Consider the following 17,470-nt stretch of genomic DNA (forward strand, 5'->3'; position numbering starts at 1 on the left):
TAGGGATCCCTATACATGTTTATTCTAATCCCCAAGCGTGAGTAACTCATCCCTTACCTCGACGTAGTCCCTCAATCATTCTCCGTTAACAATTGTGGCGTTTTTGGTGCTCTCCAGAGCTCCTCCTCCGGTTACTCTGTTAGAGTTCTTGTGCGTCAAAAGAAGAAAAAGGGACAAAAGTGTTTTGTAAAAGCTGCTCTAGGTTAACATTTGGTTTATATAGTGGAAATTTATGACCTAATTATTTTTTTTTTACTTATTTATTTATTTATTTATTAACTTATTACTGTATTATTTATTTATTAAAAGTTACGGCTGTTACACAAACCAACAACAAAACGCCATCCATCAAGAGCCCAACAATAGATGTGACAACCATTTTCATCATCAAATGTAAAAAGTTCTGAAGTAGAACAATTGGCTGCATTCCACAAGTACACTGAGTTTTCAAGGGCAATTGCAAGAACATTGTCGCTTCCCCAGTCCAGTAAATTGAGATAATAGTCATTCAAAATATCAGAAGCATCCAAAGTCTTCTTACGAGTCTAATGCTAAACAACAACAAAAATTAGCACAAAATTTTAAAATAATGGTTTGCCACATAAACCCTATCATTTAAGGTTTAAACAACTCAAATTGAAACCTAGTTTTGAAAATGAGATTCTTGGTTATTAAGGGAGAATAAAATTAAATAAATTGATGAAATATTAATGAGACCTGAGGAATATATCGAAGAGGATTGGCGAGTTTATTGTCCCATTGGTAGGGAAGAGAGATTTGATGAGGGATTAAGTCGACCAAAGCAAGTGACTTGTTCTTGAAGGCAAAGATTCTGGACCGATTAATGTTCAAGCATTCTGCAAGTTGCTTCTTGTAAGCGTCTCTAGATGGGGACCTCTCAACTGGGTTTTCCTTATTCCTCTCAGTAAGCATATAGTGAGCATCAAAATTCATTGCCGGTCGATTTGGAATGAATATTTCCAATTGATGGTGTTCTCCGTGATAAAAACAAAAACAAACGAACAAACACAAGAATCAAATACTTGTTTTCACAATCTAGGGGCGAAGACATAAATTGTCAAGTTCTAGACCAGTTCTCCATAATTGGAAACTTAATTTCGAACTATTAAGGTGAGTTTATTTGAACTTAAAAAAATAATTTTAAAATAATTATTTTTTAAAAAAAGTAGATATGATTTATTTATTAAAATAAATAATTCTTTTAAGTAAAAGTTATAACATCCCATTTTTCGTAAGCTAATTTAAAAATAATTGTTATTTATAAATAAATAGAATTTTAGAAAAATAATGAGATTTTATAAATAAATAAATAAGGAGATATAATTATTAATTAAAATAATGGTTTGAGAGAAAATAAAAAGGGTATTTTAGTTATCTATTTGATAGAGAATAAAATAGAGTTTGTTTTTATAAAATAATAAATAAATAAATAGAGTAAACCTAGCTATAAATAACGATGTTAGGCCAGTTTTGAGACTGACGATGCCTCATCTTTCCCTCATTTTCGTTTTTCTCTCTCTTCTCCTCCCAAAACCTTTTCTTTTTTCTACAGGCCACCAAACCTATCTCAGAAAAATGACGATCTCAGACTCAGTCATCGTTGGATCGTCATGAAATTTAAATATCAGGTTCGCAACCCAATTCCGAGCATTCTCACCGTTGGGAATTTCGATATCATGTCTGAGCTGAGAGAAATACTCTTCGCATCGTAGCCTTTTCCTTTCCCGCAGAAACCCATAGCTGTCTTGGTAAAACTATGATCCCGGTTTCGTTAACCGTTGTATTGTCGTGAAATTTTGATATGTTGTTCGTGATCCAATTTGGCACACCTCCATCGTTGGGATTTTCAGAACAATGTCTACGGAGGGAGAAATATGCATCGCAGGAAGACAGTACAAATGGAGGCTTCAATCACTCCTGAATCTCTCTAATGTTTGGAAACCCTATCAGAGCAATCAGAGAAAAAAATTGAAGAATCTCAGGAAATTGCTAGAGATGCCGCTATCGCTGTTGGAAGACACGTGAGTCCGCTTAGAGGTAAGGGATGAGTTATTCACAATTGGGGATTAGTGAGAACATGTGTAGGGATCCTTAGAGTATCAATTGAAATGAGTTTTTGGGTGTTTCCGTCATTTTTTATTCTATCCTTATAATTATAATTATGAATTATATATTTTTAACAAACCAATTGTTGTGAAATTGATATGCTATTGTGTCGAGTGTGAACCCTATAAATCGAACATTTTTCTAATTAGCATGAATTGATGAAATAAAGTAAGGAGAAATTTAGAGTGAGATATTAATTTTATAATTTCTCTTTTCATGCTTTTTAGGTTTTTTTATATAGTTTAAAATTAATATCATAATTGAAATTGACCAAAGTGTTCATATAATTATTTAAAATTTGTGCATTGAAAATTTACTTTGAAATTCGTGATCTGATATGATGTATGCTAGTTTATATATATAGAATTAGTTATATATTTATTTATATTAATATTTCATGTAAATAATATTGTAGAGTTGTTATAGTATGATTCCAAAAATTATTTAAGTGTTGGAGTTTGAGAATATTATGGTTAGATTTGATGAACATGTGTATGTTGTACCTTATAAATATTATAAAGAATGGTATGAGATGTTAAATTGTGGGTGTGATATTTGGTTGTGAATAAGTGGATGTGTTTAACACTTGATGTTACAATAATGGTATTGTGAACTATGAATTATATAATAACCCTACCAGTATTTATGCACAGTGTTAAAGAGAAAGTGTAGGTTCCTAGTTATGAATCAGTGTTAAATTGTAGCGCAATATGTTAAACGTGTTTGAAACATGAGTGTGAGGTCGTGGTATTGTGTAATTCATGAGCAGTGTTTATAAATGAAATATGTGATGAATTGTGAAATAACATGTTGCTTTGAGATTATAATATTGTTATTGAGATTGAGTATAAGTGTAAAGTTAAACATGTGTTAATTTGTGAGATACATGTAAACATGTGATGGTGGATTGTGACACTATGAGATGTGAAATTGTGAATGAGTTTTGGTTGTGGATAAGTTTGTAGTTAACACTTGATGTGACATTACTTGTGTTGTAAGCTATGAATTGTACAATAACCCGACCAATGTTATCTTGAGAAAAACGTTGATGCACAATGTTGAAGAGAAAGTGTAGGTTTCCTATTTAGGAACCAGTGTTAAATCGTAGCGTAATTGTGTTGAACGTGTTTAAAACATGAGTGTGAGGTCGTGGGTATTGTATAATTCATGAACAGTGTCTGCATACAAAATTATTTTAGGGGTTGGACCTAAATCAGGAGGGAGAGGCCCTGACGGACTCTTCGGAGTGTAGGCCTTGGGGGTCACCAGGTTTGAGTGCTCCTTTAAGCCTATGCTGATCCCATATGGTTGGAGCATTCTCGTAAAACATCGTGACCCTAACTGGTCTCCCTATGATCTTACTTAGTGAGAGTGACCTGACAAACCCATTGTGTGGTGTGTCTTGTTATGTACTCCTAAGCGCTCCAGGGTGGTTTTTCACTGACATGGTACCACATTGCATATAGGTTTGAGTCTTAGCATAACTGTTGCAAACGCTTGCTAATTGTTTATTATGAAATTGATGTGTTATTATGTCTTGATCGGAGTGTGTGATTCTGGTGTAATGTGATTGATGATTGAAAAGTGTAATTGATAATTGAAAGGTGAATTTTGAACGACAACGTAGTGGAATTATGTGAGTTATATTTAAGTAAGTTTTATTTTGTTTATATGATATGTATATCTAGTTGTCTGGCTTCTCTATTAGTTAGGAATGTGATAACTCACTCCCTATGTGTTGTTTGTGTTTGGATCCTGTGATGATCTTGAACTTTGTGTTCGGGGGAGCAGATGACTAGGTGAAGTGCTTTAAGGAACCTTATGCTGAAGGACATCGGGACACAATGCTCTGATAGAATGTGACAGTGGGGCATAAGTTTTTATATTAATTGCATGATGTTAGTCTATTTTATTTTATCTTACTGATTTAACAAAATATTTTTTATAAATTTTGACAGCCTTATTTTGAGCCGAATATGTTTTAATAAGTTTTAATTGATAATACTAAAGTGAATGTGAACTTTTTACCCGTATGAATTTGGTTACCGATATTTTTATATATTTTATTTATTTATATATATGTCGGGGTAGAAGGTGTCACAGAAGTAGTTTAGACAATCACACTAAAAATATAAAGTTACTTATTTTATTAAAATAAGTGTTTGGTTCAACAAATAAGCTTAAAAACCTCAAGTTACATTTGAACCCTAACCGATAAGTTTACAAAACAAAAAAGGTTAACTAAGTTTTTAGTCTCTAAATTTTTCAAAATTTGATTTTTAGTCTCTAAACTATTGTTTGATTGGTAAAAGTTTTTCAATTTTTTTTCATTAATGTTTTTAGTCCCTAAACTATTGTTAGACTAGTCAAGGTTCCTAAACTATTAGAAATTTCAATTTTTAGTCCTCAACAAAAGTTTGGACCTGTTATTTTTATTAATTTAATGAGATTTTAAGGACTAAAAATAGAATTTTTTAAAAGTTTAGAGACTAAAAACCTTAATGAAAAAAGTTGAGAAACCTTGACTAGTCAAACAAAAATTTAGAGACTAAAAACCTTAATTAATGAAAAAAAGTTGAAAAACTTAGTCATTTAAACAAAAGTTTAAGGACTAAAAATTGAATTTTAAAACAATTTAGAGACAAAACTTAATGAACAAAAACAAATCATAAAAGTTGTATTATAGAGAAAAAGATTTTGCAACAATTTTCTTTGGTTGCAAGTTATTTTTTTATTTTTAAATATAATTTTTAAAATAAAATATGTTTGACAGAAATAGAATTGAAATGATTTTTAACTCATTTTTAAATTATTTTTACATTTTTTTAAAATAAAAAAAAGATTTGTAAATTAATAAGTGAGTTGAAACTTATAAACTAGTTAATTTTTACAAAAAAAAATATTACCTAAATATTCACTTATAGACATATTTCAGAAGGTTTTCATTAACTATTCGGCTTAATCAACTAAAATAGATCTCATTAATTATTATATTTAATTTAATTTCTTCTGGTAAGGATATGATATAATTATTTTTTTAATATGAATTTGATATAAAAAATTATAGTATATATTTATAGAATACAGATTTCTCAATTTTTCTGGCTATCTTTTGTTTATGTATGTAAACGAAATAAAACATAAGTTCTTCTTTTATATATATATATATATATATATATATATATATATATATATATATATATATATATATATATATATATATATATATATATTCCTTTATTGTATTATTTTTATAACTCTTTTAACATATTTAAATTTATTTAAGAATATTAAATACAATGTAACTGAATTTTTATTTAATGTATTTCATTAATGTAAAGACAAATATTTTATAGATTTTAATTAATAATATAAAATATATTAAAAATACATAAAAAGTATACTTATATTATTTCTTGTTTAAAAAAATTTGACTATTCTTCAGTGTTGTTGATCATGTGTTTCTAATAAAAATATATCAGTTGCTAATTGTATGTTTTTTTATTATGATGACATTGGTATCAAGTTGTCCCATCGAAAATAGTCACATATCTTATTGGAGAATATGAGGGCACACAAAATAGGTATTTTCTTTTTTCATAGTCAATAAGGGACTTTGAGGGCATATAAAGTAAGTATTTTCTTCTTAACACAATTTATTCCATACACATATAAGAGTCAATCAAGACCCCTCACAACCACTTGGAATACAAACTACTACTACTTATGTCAATTTTATTGGTACATGTTTTATTTCATTTACATTAACAAAAATAAGAAAAATTTAATTTTTTTATAAATATTTAACATATCTTCATCATATCAAAATTTTATTAAGAAAATTAATCCTATCATGTCTTTTTTTTGTTAGAAGGAACCAACTTAAATCTAATAAATGATAAGTGTTTCTTTGAGTAAATAGTCAAATTCATCTTGAAAAGTATGATGTCATGACAAATGGTAAAAGATGAAAAATATAAATTTAGTCTTCGAATGTGTAATAAATTAATTTTGCCAATAAATTTATGAGATCATTTTATTATTAAATTGTAATGTTCAAGATTGACAATAAATTATATTTTTCAAAAATCAATATTAAGTTATAATGTTTAGGAATTAATTTGTCATTAAATTATTGAAAAGACTAATTTGTCCTATTTTTTGCATTTTTGATGATTAAATTTAAATTTTTCATCTTTCAAGCTTAGATTTGTGGGTGGCTCACTCTCATGATAAATTTGACTATTTATCCTATTTTTATATTTATTTCACCGATTATAAATTTTCTATAAGGATTAGAGGTTTGACTTTTAGCCACTCAAGAATTTTTCCCCTATCATGTTTCATTCTACCAAATCAACATAGATTAAGTCGTTTAAATTAATTGATTTTTTTTTCTTAGGGTTTTAAGATTATGCAGTTTCCCTCGGAGTAATGATCCATTCCATTGTTTGATTCACGAACGCATCTGTAATACTACAATTGCGCAACTGTTAGTTTCTTTTACTATTGCTTCAATTGATTTGCTATTTTCAATTTTGTGATATTTGGTCCTTGAGGTGCACATTGGCTAAGAATTAATTGAGTTCTGGCCTCTCGTGTTGTTTCTAGATTGAGATTTTTGGTGTGATGAAAAGAAAAGGCAAAACAGAAAAAAAGTTTCTGTTGAAAAGAGGAGAAAAATGAAGAAGGCAAAAACAGTTGATGCTGAGACAGATAGTAAATTGAATATTCAAGGTAAACATGTTTCCATAGCTCACACCCTTTATTATATGTATGTTTTAAAGAGAAGTTAAAGGAGAAACCAGAAACCAATTCAAATTGGAAGAATATAAATATAAAAGTTTAGTTAGAAGACAAAAGCCAAAGAATTGTGTTGATTTAGGGTCTATTTGGATAAACTTTTCCAAAAATACTTGTAGGAGAAGAACAACATAAGAAAAAAAAAAAAAAGTTTCTCCATAAACTAAAATTAGCTTATGCATAAAATAAAAATGAACTTTTAAAGAAGTTAATCTAAGAGAGTTTTTACGAATTCACTTATGCATAGGCTAATTTTAGTTTACAGAAAAATTTATTTCGTTTTTTCTTATTTACTTCTCCGTGTTTTTGGAGAAGTTTATCTAAACAGACCCTTAGAAAAGAAGACTGGTGCAATGATGGTTGTCGGCTTGGGGGCACTGTATGAACAAGATATATTGTTGTCAATAAGCTTAGAAGTGTATATTTCTTTAATAATGTTTTGGTAAAATATGTTGTACTGAGGATATTGATCTTTCGTTTTTCTCCCATTTTATCAGATGGAGTAGTGAATGACACCATCCTTCTGAAGCTAAAGAGATCCAAGTCTTTAAGGAGCATCTGCATCGAGCTGCTGATATTGGAGCTGCAATTAAACCTTATATTAAAAGCCTTTTCTTGTATGTAGGTCAATGAAAACTAAGAAAAAGAGGATAAAGGAAGAGAGTTTTGGGAAGGAGGTTCAAAAGTCACCAAAAAAGGAGGGGGCCATGATCACAATTGAGACTTATATTATTTCTTCTGGAAATGAGGACTGCTTAAAAGGAATGAAAAGTATGACTAGTGAAATCGAGAGGATTATTTTTACATTGTGCATCTGAAATTATTTTATTCGATTATTGCATACAGACGGGTTGATGAGCTTATTTTGCAATGTTCCTATATATGTTGGGCTATTTACATCCTGTAGCAAGTTTGATTGAGATACATCTTTTTTTTATGCACTATCCTATTGTCATTTAATTGACATCTTGTAAATTTCTGACTGGGGCTACTTAAATTACGGAGTGGATCATGGAATATCATGTAAGTGGATTATGGTTGAAGGTGTTGCAGGATCAAATTGATGACTTCATAACTGCTTAAAAACTTCGTACCCCATTGCCCAGAGACTCTTCGCTATGCGAAGGTATGGGGGAGGGATGTTGTACGCAGCCTTACCCTTGCATATGCAAAGAGGCTGTTTCCGGATTCGAACCCATGACCAACAGGTCACCAAGGCACAACTTTACCGCTGCACCATGACTTCATAACTGCTTATGAAGAAAAATTAGAAGAGGTAAATGTTGTGACTCTCTTGCATTTATACCTGTGACCTGAATTGTGACTCAAGTGTACTTCCTTTATTTTCCTGTCTACACTATTAGTATATTAACTTTATTTTCCTGACAATATTTAGTCATTGCTATGAAATTTGACCACATTCTGTAGAATTCCTGCTAAATGGAAGTGGTGCTATGTCTGAAATAGAGTTGTGTGTGGGGATCATATCTTGGTTTGGATTTTGGTCATAATTGAATGTTCATTGTTATCATATTTAATTGGAGATGTCAATCCAATATCAGTTTCTAGGCTTTAAAAAAATAACTGATAGAAATTCTCATCATTCCCTAAGGAGAACTTAGGAATCCGAGATTCCAAGTTATAATGGTCTTAGTTTTAGTGTTGCCCCTTGTGGTGTGTCATGTCTTTGGTTGAGCTGGCTTTTGTGTATTGGAGGATGGTATCTAGGTTTTGAAAGTATCTTTAGATATGCAGGGCCATTCCATTTTGTATTGTATGGGGTATCTTGCTTGAGAGGAATAGATATACTACTCATAGCCACTAAAGCGTAAGACTTGTACAATACCAAAGGTTGATTTTTGTATTGTTTGTTCTTGCCTACTATTTTGATCTTCTTTCTCTGTTGGGTTATGTTTCCAGTTTGGGTTGCTTTTCTTGGCTAGGCTGTGTAACTCTGTATATTTCACATATTCATGCATGTATGTGCATCAGGAAAGAAGAGAGTAATCCTCAAATGCCATTAAAGAAAATAACCTATTGGCCATTTTTTCAAAAAGATCACTTCGAGCACTGCCAGCACTTTCACTATCGACTTCACTAGTGGGACCATCATGAGTGAAATCAATGATAACTTCAATAATTCAATTCATTCTTTTGGGATAGTCTAAAGCCCAAAAACAAGTTTTGAAGTTTGATACCATTATTCTGTTCCAATTTCCAAATATTTACCTAATGGAATTTTGGAATACAATTCCTTCTATACAAAAACCAATATTTTGATTCCCCTTCCTTGAATCTCACTGAAGCCTAAACTTGCTTATATTTTGTTGAGTTATATTATTCTGTTTTGGGGATCGTGAAACACTCCAAGGTTAAATTTATCATCTCAATGATCCAACATGTATTTTTCATTATTTATAGTTTAATCTAAAATTCTTATGATTGATGCAGGAAAAAGAGAGAGAAGCCTGTGCTGCAGAAGGGGGTTGGTTGGACTGTTGTATTACACCATAAGGGTAGAAAGAAAACTAGGGACTCTGAAAGTGGAATCGCTGTTGTGTCGGTTGCCCAAGCTCCTGTGGAAAATAAAATGGCCAAAAAGAAGCATAAAGGAGTTGGACTAGATTTTTATGTTCAAATAAAAGAAGTCCAGAGAAATGGTATGACCACCTTTTTTTATGATGTTTGGCCATCTTTTTATCCTGAAAATTGTAGTGTTAAAGCAATTAGTCAATAATCAAATGTATAACTAACAGGGTGGAAATGGATCCTCTCATGAGAAGAAAGAAAGAGCCAGACACAAAGGTATGTTTGGCCCCATGGTGAGGGTCTTCGTGTCTATTTCTCTTCCCATGACACGATCATGTGAAAAAATCCTGAGAGGATTCATTCCAAATGTTGGTATATGCAGAAGCTAATGTTATATTTTATTTTATTTTTTATCTGGTTGTATCTTTAATTTGCACTTTGTTGGCTTTCTCCAAGAATATTTCTTATTTGATATCTATGTACATATTTTCCTTTCTGACGAGTTTCTCTTTTAATTCAAAAAAAAATAAAAATCATAAGGCTTTTTTTGTTCTATTCTTATATGCATGTATGTTTTTGACTTTCCCTTCATTCAGCTGTATATGTCTAGGTTTAACCATTTTATTGTCTGCTACGTTTGTTTGGCTGAATAATTTAATGTTTTAAGCCAATTTTGTTAGTAAAGTGCATATCTTTTACCTGGCCTTGCTAGCAAATGTTGTTGTCAGTAATGTTGGTTGTAACCACTTATGGTATGATTTTCTGTTAAGTTCTCGTGCTCATGAGTTATGGTGCAAAGCTCCTTCGCCATTGTAACATTTTGTTCCCTATCTTGTTTCTTATTCTAAAGGATATTGTAATTTCTGACACTATTTATATAAATGGATTTCATTTGAAATTTATATTGTTCTCTGTCAGTGATCAACCAGAGATAAACCACTTCTGCTTTGGTTGCAGAAATCATGACCCTGCAGTGCAAATTTGAGGAGGACAAAAGGCGGCTGCAGCAGCTGAGAGCTGCCAGGAAATTTAGACCATATTAAAACAGTTTCCAGCATGGTAGGTACAAACACTTTTTTTTTAATCATAGGATACATGGCCACAAAACTTTAGCAGATTTACTCTTGGCACTCCAATTTTGGTCTAATGTAGTTGACCATTTATTGTAGCTTATAGTTATTGTATTTTAAGTTAAAGAAAGTCCAAAGCAAAAAAATACTGCTACATTGTGACCTCATTTTGGTATGTTTGCCAAGATTATATAGCATCTTTGAGGCTTCAGGCCGAAAAAAGGAACTAGTTTTAATATGTAATTATAATAATTTGAAAAAAAATATATTTATATTTAATTAAATAGGTCAGCCTATTAGATTAAAAAAACTTTTTGAATGACATAAAATAATATTCTTAATTAAATAGGCTTATATAAAAGCCTTAACTTACTTTATTTTTCAAAAGAGCATGACCTGCCCTGACCAATGTAGTTAGGCTAGGTGACCTAACCTATTTTCACGCCTTATTATAAAAAAAAGAGATTTGAGACTTAGCTATGAGGTTGACTTGTAATTTCAGCCAGTCTTGATATTTAATGGGCTCAAGGTTAAACAATTGATAAGGTCCTTTATATACAATTATTAAAATATGTAAATATAAAAAATAGATGTGATTATATTTTTGGGTAAAATATGTTTTTAATTTCTATATTTTGGTTGAATCTTGTTTTCAGTTTACGAACTTGTATATTGTGCAATTTTTTTCCTAAACTTTATAAAAAAATAATGTTTTTAGTCTCTGGACTTACTGTCCAATTTCTACATGTTTTTTTTTGTACGGTTGTGAGGAAGGATTAAGAACATGTTTTTTGATAAATTTCAGGGACCGAATTGTTAATATGAAAGTCTAGGGGACTAAAAATAAGATTGTATTAAGACTAAAAACATATTTTATTCAATATTTTTTCTTATATTTTTTATCCCTTTGTAGTTTTGGGGCCTTGCATGGACTAAGCCCGAAGCCCTAGTGATTTTTCTCTCTCTCACCCTTTGAGTTGTCAATCTTAAATGTGGGAATATATTATATTTTTAATGTTTTCAAAAAAAATTATTCTCATGAGAAAGTAAAAGTCTTTTTTCTTTCTAAGAATTATGATTCTTGGAATTTATGGTTCTCATAAATCATGATTTTCAAACATTATTTTTTTTTATCAAATGCACCTTAGCGGCAGGTCAACTACTAAGGCTTTCCTTTGTTATATGGTAAATAGAAGTAAATAAATATAATGTTGTAAAAACAATATGAAATAATATAGAAAATTGAATAATATCCAAAACATACTATTTTATTTCTCTGGCAAAGTTTTAGTGTAACATAAAGAAATGCAATAAGACATGCAATATCTCATAATACTTGCGTGACTTAGAAATTAAGCAAACACAAGACATTGATATCTCATAATACTTGCATGACTTGGAAATTAAGCATGCATAAGACATGCCTAATAATTATAAATAAGTGATAATATAGTTGATTGGGGTGGTGACTTACAAATTTATTATCTCTCTTATGTATTATTTTATCTGTGTGAAGAAAATTGAATAATATAAAAAACATACTACTTTATTTCTATGTCAAAGTTTTGTAAAGCAAGTGCAATAACATGATATCTCATAATATGCATAACTTAGAAATTAAGCATAAGAGACACACCTATTAATTATAAATATATTTGATTGGGATGGTGACTTCTATATTTAGTATTTTTCATATATCTATTTATCTCTATGTAATTTATATATTAAGTATCTATCTATATGTTAGAATTAAAGTTGAGTTTTTAGATGTGAAGAATTCATTAATATTTTGTATGATGTGATTTTTTTAAAATTATTTAACACTATTTTTTTAACCTTTAATGTTATAGTATAATTTTTACTTATTTTGTTGTTGTTAAATATTTATCCTTAATTATGCTTAGTTTTATATTTAAAAGCTTAAAGTACATAAAATAACACTCCAAACCCAAGAAAAAAAGTTTTGTTTAGTAATATAATGTTAAAACGAATATAAAAACATATAATAAGGTTGAATAATAATCGAAACATAATATGTACCTTTTTAGGAAAACTAAACATAATATCTTGTTTCGATAAAAAAAGTTTTAATTGCATGAAATGCAGCAAGAGATAATATATCAGATAATTGCATGAGCATACTAAAGTTATACTTGGTTAATCTAATTTCAAAAGATTGGAAAAAGTTTGCTACCAAAGAACCTTAACCTAATTGTTACAGCAACCGAAGAACAAAAGCAAGAGAAAGTCATCTTCTTTCCCATTGGGAGAGAATATTATGTGTCACTGTTTCTCACCCTTTGTCAATATGTCTACTTAGGACATGTTATGGACCACTTAAGATACCACTAGAAATCAGAAAACAAAACAGAGAAGCACGTTACTGGGTGAGGGGGAAGCAGTGGATGAGCGGTTTTTGCAGGGAAAAAAATTTCGAGCACTCCCAAAATCTAGACCCAAATGATTGCGAATAAAATTGTGTCTAATTGTTTCTGTTCTAGGGTGAAAATGAGATCAACTACTTAAATGGGATCAACTACTTATGATATAATATAATATAATTATCAAATAAATAAATCAAAATATAGGTCTGTGACCTACTATAAAAGTAATATGGGATCCTTTTATATGACCGTGTTGATAATGTCCATTTCATCTCATTGTTTTGAACTAAACTATACTTAATTAAGTATACTAACACACAAATTAAATGAAAGGGAGGGGTACTAATGAGAAAGGTGATTTTGAAAATATTATAAATTTAGGACCAATTCTACAATTGTGAGAATTTTAAGTTAAAAACACAAAATAAAATGAGTTGACACTACCCTGAGTAAATCAAACCTTCGTTTTAAAACATTTGATCCTCACATTAAATGAAAGAGAGGGGTACTAATGAGAAGGGTGATTTTGAAAATATTATAAATTTAGGACCAATCCTACAATTATGATCATTTTTTCCTCCTCTGAATGTTTTTTAGATGGTAAAAGTATTTTAGTTTTGCAATACCCACAAACATTTGATCCTCATATTAAATGATTTTCTTCTTCTTTTGCTACCTGCACATAATGGAGCTGACTAATACAAAATTTTAAGACTATTAGAAAGATTAAATGGTTTACAACCGATAGGTGATGAACAATCTTCATCTATCCTTGAACTATCGTTCTATCCCGTTCAAGTCATGGGAATCTAGAGGAGTGAATCTATACAAGTGCATTTAAGTAACCAAATCTAAATGATGGAAGAATTTTAGAAGATATAGGAAGTTAAAACAAACAATCTAACAAAAAAAAATCGAAGTTATTAGTTCTTAACACCAACAACACAAGAAAAGCATAAACCAATGCATGTCAAGTTAAACAATTAATCTCACCTCTTAATGCATAAGAAAAGATGTTGTATACTCTTGATGATAAATAAATATAAAAATTTCTTTTACAATACATCTTGAAAGCTAATTATTAGCTAGAAAGATAGACAAAAATTAGTGAACAAAACAAATTGTTTGTCAGCAAGATCTAACTCAGTTGGTTGAACAAGGTGTATTAGTTGTTGTAAACACGTGACACTTTCTATCTTAAATGGACTGAAGTACAGGCTGAACAAAAAGAAAAAGATAAATGACTAAAATAAACCTTTTAAAACATAAAGGACCAAACTAAACAAAAAAAATAAGATGAAGGATCAAATTGAACTTTTCAAAAGTTAAAGGATCAAACTATACAAAAAAATAAGATAAATGACCAAATAGGTCATTTAGCCAAAAAAAAAAAAACTTTAATCTTAGGTTTAGCTTTCTATTCCACTTTTTTTTTTTAATTTCCTCAATTCATAATTCCTTGTCACTAAATTTCATTCATTTTTCCTTTGGTAGTGGAACTCACAAGATTCACATGGACCAAATTTAACATAGGAGTTGATATGTGGAATTCATTTTATGTGAAATTTGATCCACATGAATCTTGTGAGTTCACATACAAAAAAAATGACTATGGTGAAAATTTTGTAAAAAGAAATTGTGAATTGAGAAAATTAAAAAGAAAAATAGAATAGAAAGATTCAAAATGCTTTGAGAATTTTTATCAATGTAATTTAAGACTATAATTTTATTTTGTAAATAAAAATGAGCTAATGTGGTGTAGCAACCATACTTCAAATTTTATGACGACGACACATTATAATCATAGATAAATTTTTAAAGCACCAAACATGGGACATCAATTAGTTCGTCAAACACAATCATTTCGCAATTAAAAGCAAGAGAACAAAATTGAATTTCATATAAAAGCCCAAAATTACCCAAAATTAATCCTTTAGGGATCCCTACACATGGTCATTCTAATCTCCAAGCATGAGTAACTCATCTCTTACCTCTAAGAAGGTTCACGTGTATAATCTAACAGTGATAGCAACATCTCTAGCGGTTCCCTAAGATTCCTCAAGCTTTTCCTCTGGTTGCTCTGTTAGGGTTTTCAAGCGTTAGAGAGAAGGAGAAGGATTGGAACCTCAATTTCACAGTCTCTGTGCGAGCGGAATATCTCTCTCTATATATATTATTTTGCAAATCCCAACATTGGGAATGGACGAAAATGATTTTCAAAGGCAATGTTCAAATGTCAAAACAATCCAACGGTTAACGAATCTGAGATCATAGTTTTACTAGGATAGGTTTGGATGTATGCGGGAAAAGAAAGGATTTTAGGAGAAGAAGGGAGAAAGAATTTGGGAGGAAGAGAGAGCAAAGAAAGTACGTAGGTTTATAAAAACTACTTTGACATTAAAATGACTATTTACATGCCTGAGTACTTTGAGTTTATCATTTACCCTATTTTTCTTTATTTTATAATTTTATAAAAAGAAACTCTATTTTATTCTTTTATTAAATAAATAACCAATTAAAACATCTCTTTATTTTCTAAAATATTATTTTACTCTATTTATTTTTTAATACTAAGAAACCCTTATTTTAATTAACAATTTTTTTTTCTATCCTTTATTTAATTTCTAAAAACTCTATTAATTTATGGTCCACGTGACTAATCATTAAAACTCAATTTCAACCCAATAATATCTCACCTCAAATTATTTAATTAATTCAATTAATTATAAAAACTCAAAATACATACTTAATAAATATCAATATATGTTTATTTACCAAAAACCGGGGTGTTACATCATACAAAATATTATCTATTAAATAAAAAATTGTTAATAATACACAATTGTTAAAAAAAAAAAACTTACGTTTTTAAAAGAATATAAGACAAATGACTAGGTTAAGACAATCAAAGCATAATCCCAATCCATTTTCAAATTATATTTAGTCTAATTTCAAAAATTCAAAATTATCAAAATCAACTTTGAATTAATTAGGTCTAGTTAGTGAAACAAGACGAGTCATACAAACACATTCAAAAATGTATATACTAATAGATCAATATCCAACAAAGTCCAATAGTCCATAGCACTAAGAGCAAACTTAACAACAAATCCATTTGGGATGGTTGTGAGTTTTTGGTTTTTATTTTCAAATGCAATTTTCAAAATAAAACATTTTTGACAAAAATGGAGTTGAACTAGTTTTTAAATCATTTTTGAAACACTTTTACACTCATTTTCAAAATCAAGAAACAAAGAATTGTGAATTTGGTTTTTAATTTAAAGAACACGCATTTTCAACATTTGACAATGACACTTTGCTAGCACCACCATCATTGTCACTGCCACTACCATCGTCACCACCACAAATACAACCTTTGTCATCACCATCACCACACCACCGTCACCACCACCATTATTGTCATTGCCATAATTGACAACCACCAACACTGCTGCCACTGTCACCACAACTACCACCACCGTCATTGACATGTCGCCACCAACATCATTATCACCACTGACATTGCTACCACCATCACCATCATGTTCACCACCACCACTGCCAACAATACCACCTCCATTACCGCCACCTCAAGCACTCCACCACCCTCGCCATCACCACCATCGCCACCGGCATTGCTACCACCACTATCACCGTCGTGGCCACCACCACCACCACTAATACCACCTTCATCACCATCACCACTAATTGTCACCACCAACATCACATCACCATTGATATCGTCACCACTACTAATGTCACCTCCACCACCACCATTATCGTCACTGTCATCGTGACCACCACTGATATCCCTATTACTACTGTTGCTACTCACATCACTACTATAACTATTGTCATCATCAACACACAAAAATACTCTTTAAACTAATTTTAATACAATGTAAAACTTTTAAAATTGTTTTATTTTGAATTTAATAAGATTTTAAAAACTAGTTAAAATTTTTTTTTAAAAACTAAACTTATAAATTTATTGTTATTTTTAAAATTTTCAATTCGAAACCACTCCAAACAAGACCTAAATAATTAGAATTTGTTTCCTTTGTGAATCTTATGCGTGATACCAATCACCACTAATCTTGAAATAAATTACCCACACTTTCATTCTTTTTTACACAAAAAAAAAAAAAAAAAACTGAGTGGTCCAACCTGCGCCGGAGGAGATAAGACTTAAGAGTAACTGAATAGCGTACAACATGCTACATTGTTACTGCCTATATATTCCATCAACACTCTGAAAGTCAGAGAAGGGATGTGCACATTTAATTGCTTTTTTGTTTTGTTCTGTTGGTCGAAGAAAATGTGAGAGCAAAATTACAAGACAGTAAAACTAAAAGGGATCTCATTCCCACGTAGAAGCTGCATGCGTTCCAGGCACAAAACAAAACAACAAAAAGAAGTGATGGTAAGAAGCAATTTCAAACTTTAATTTTGATGGAATCCCAAGGAGGGACACACCACAGCCTGCATGTCCACTATATAATGGTCCCCATCCATGGTTGTTTTAACTTTTAACGGGCAAGTGCTACTTTAATTTGT

The 17,470-nt window shown here is 30.3% G+C and overlaps 1 protein-coding gene and 2 long non-coding RNA genes across 4 annotated transcripts; 2 read left to right on the forward strand and 1 right to left on the reverse strand.

The window, feature by feature from the left end:
- Positions 1-302: 302 nt before the first annotated feature.
- Positions 303-954, reverse strand: LOC114398730 (cell division cycle 20.2, cofactor of APC complex-like). The gene is made up of 2 exons (XM_028360893.1): positions 718-954; positions 303-545 (listed from the first exon to the last, which is right to left on the reverse strand). Exons 1-2 carry the CDS (start codon positions 952-954, stop codon positions 303-305), a joined length of 480 nt encoding a protein of 159 aa, XP_028216694.1.
- Positions 955-6,441: 5,487 nt separating this feature from the next.
- Positions 6,442-8,136, forward strand: LOC114399733. Its single transcript, XR_003663806.1, has 3 exons — positions 6,442-6,619; positions 6,739-6,864; positions 7,428-8,136. It is a non-coding gene; the product is annotated as an uncharacterized LOC114399733 (long non-coding RNA).
- Positions 8,137-8,152: 16 nt separating this feature from the next.
- LOC114399734 lies at positions 8,153-10,748 on the forward strand. Of its 2 annotated transcripts, none has more exons than XR_003663807.1 (3): positions 8,153-8,206; positions 9,382-9,590; positions 10,417-10,748. It is a non-coding gene; the product is annotated as an uncharacterized LOC114399734 (long non-coding RNA). The 2 variants fall into 2 exon arrangements; XR_003663808.1 differs by lacking the exon at positions 8,153-8,206 and adding an exon at positions 9,147-9,301.
- The last annotated feature ends 6,722 nt before the right edge of the window (positions 10,749-17,470 follow it).

The sequence above is a fragment of the Glycine soja genome, chromosome 19 (genome assembly GCF_004193775.1).
Source record: "Glycine soja cultivar W05 chromosome 19, ASM419377v2, whole genome shotgun sequence".
NCBI classification, from domain to species: Eukaryota; Viridiplantae; Streptophyta; class Magnoliopsida; order Fabales; family Fabaceae; genus Glycine; species Glycine soja.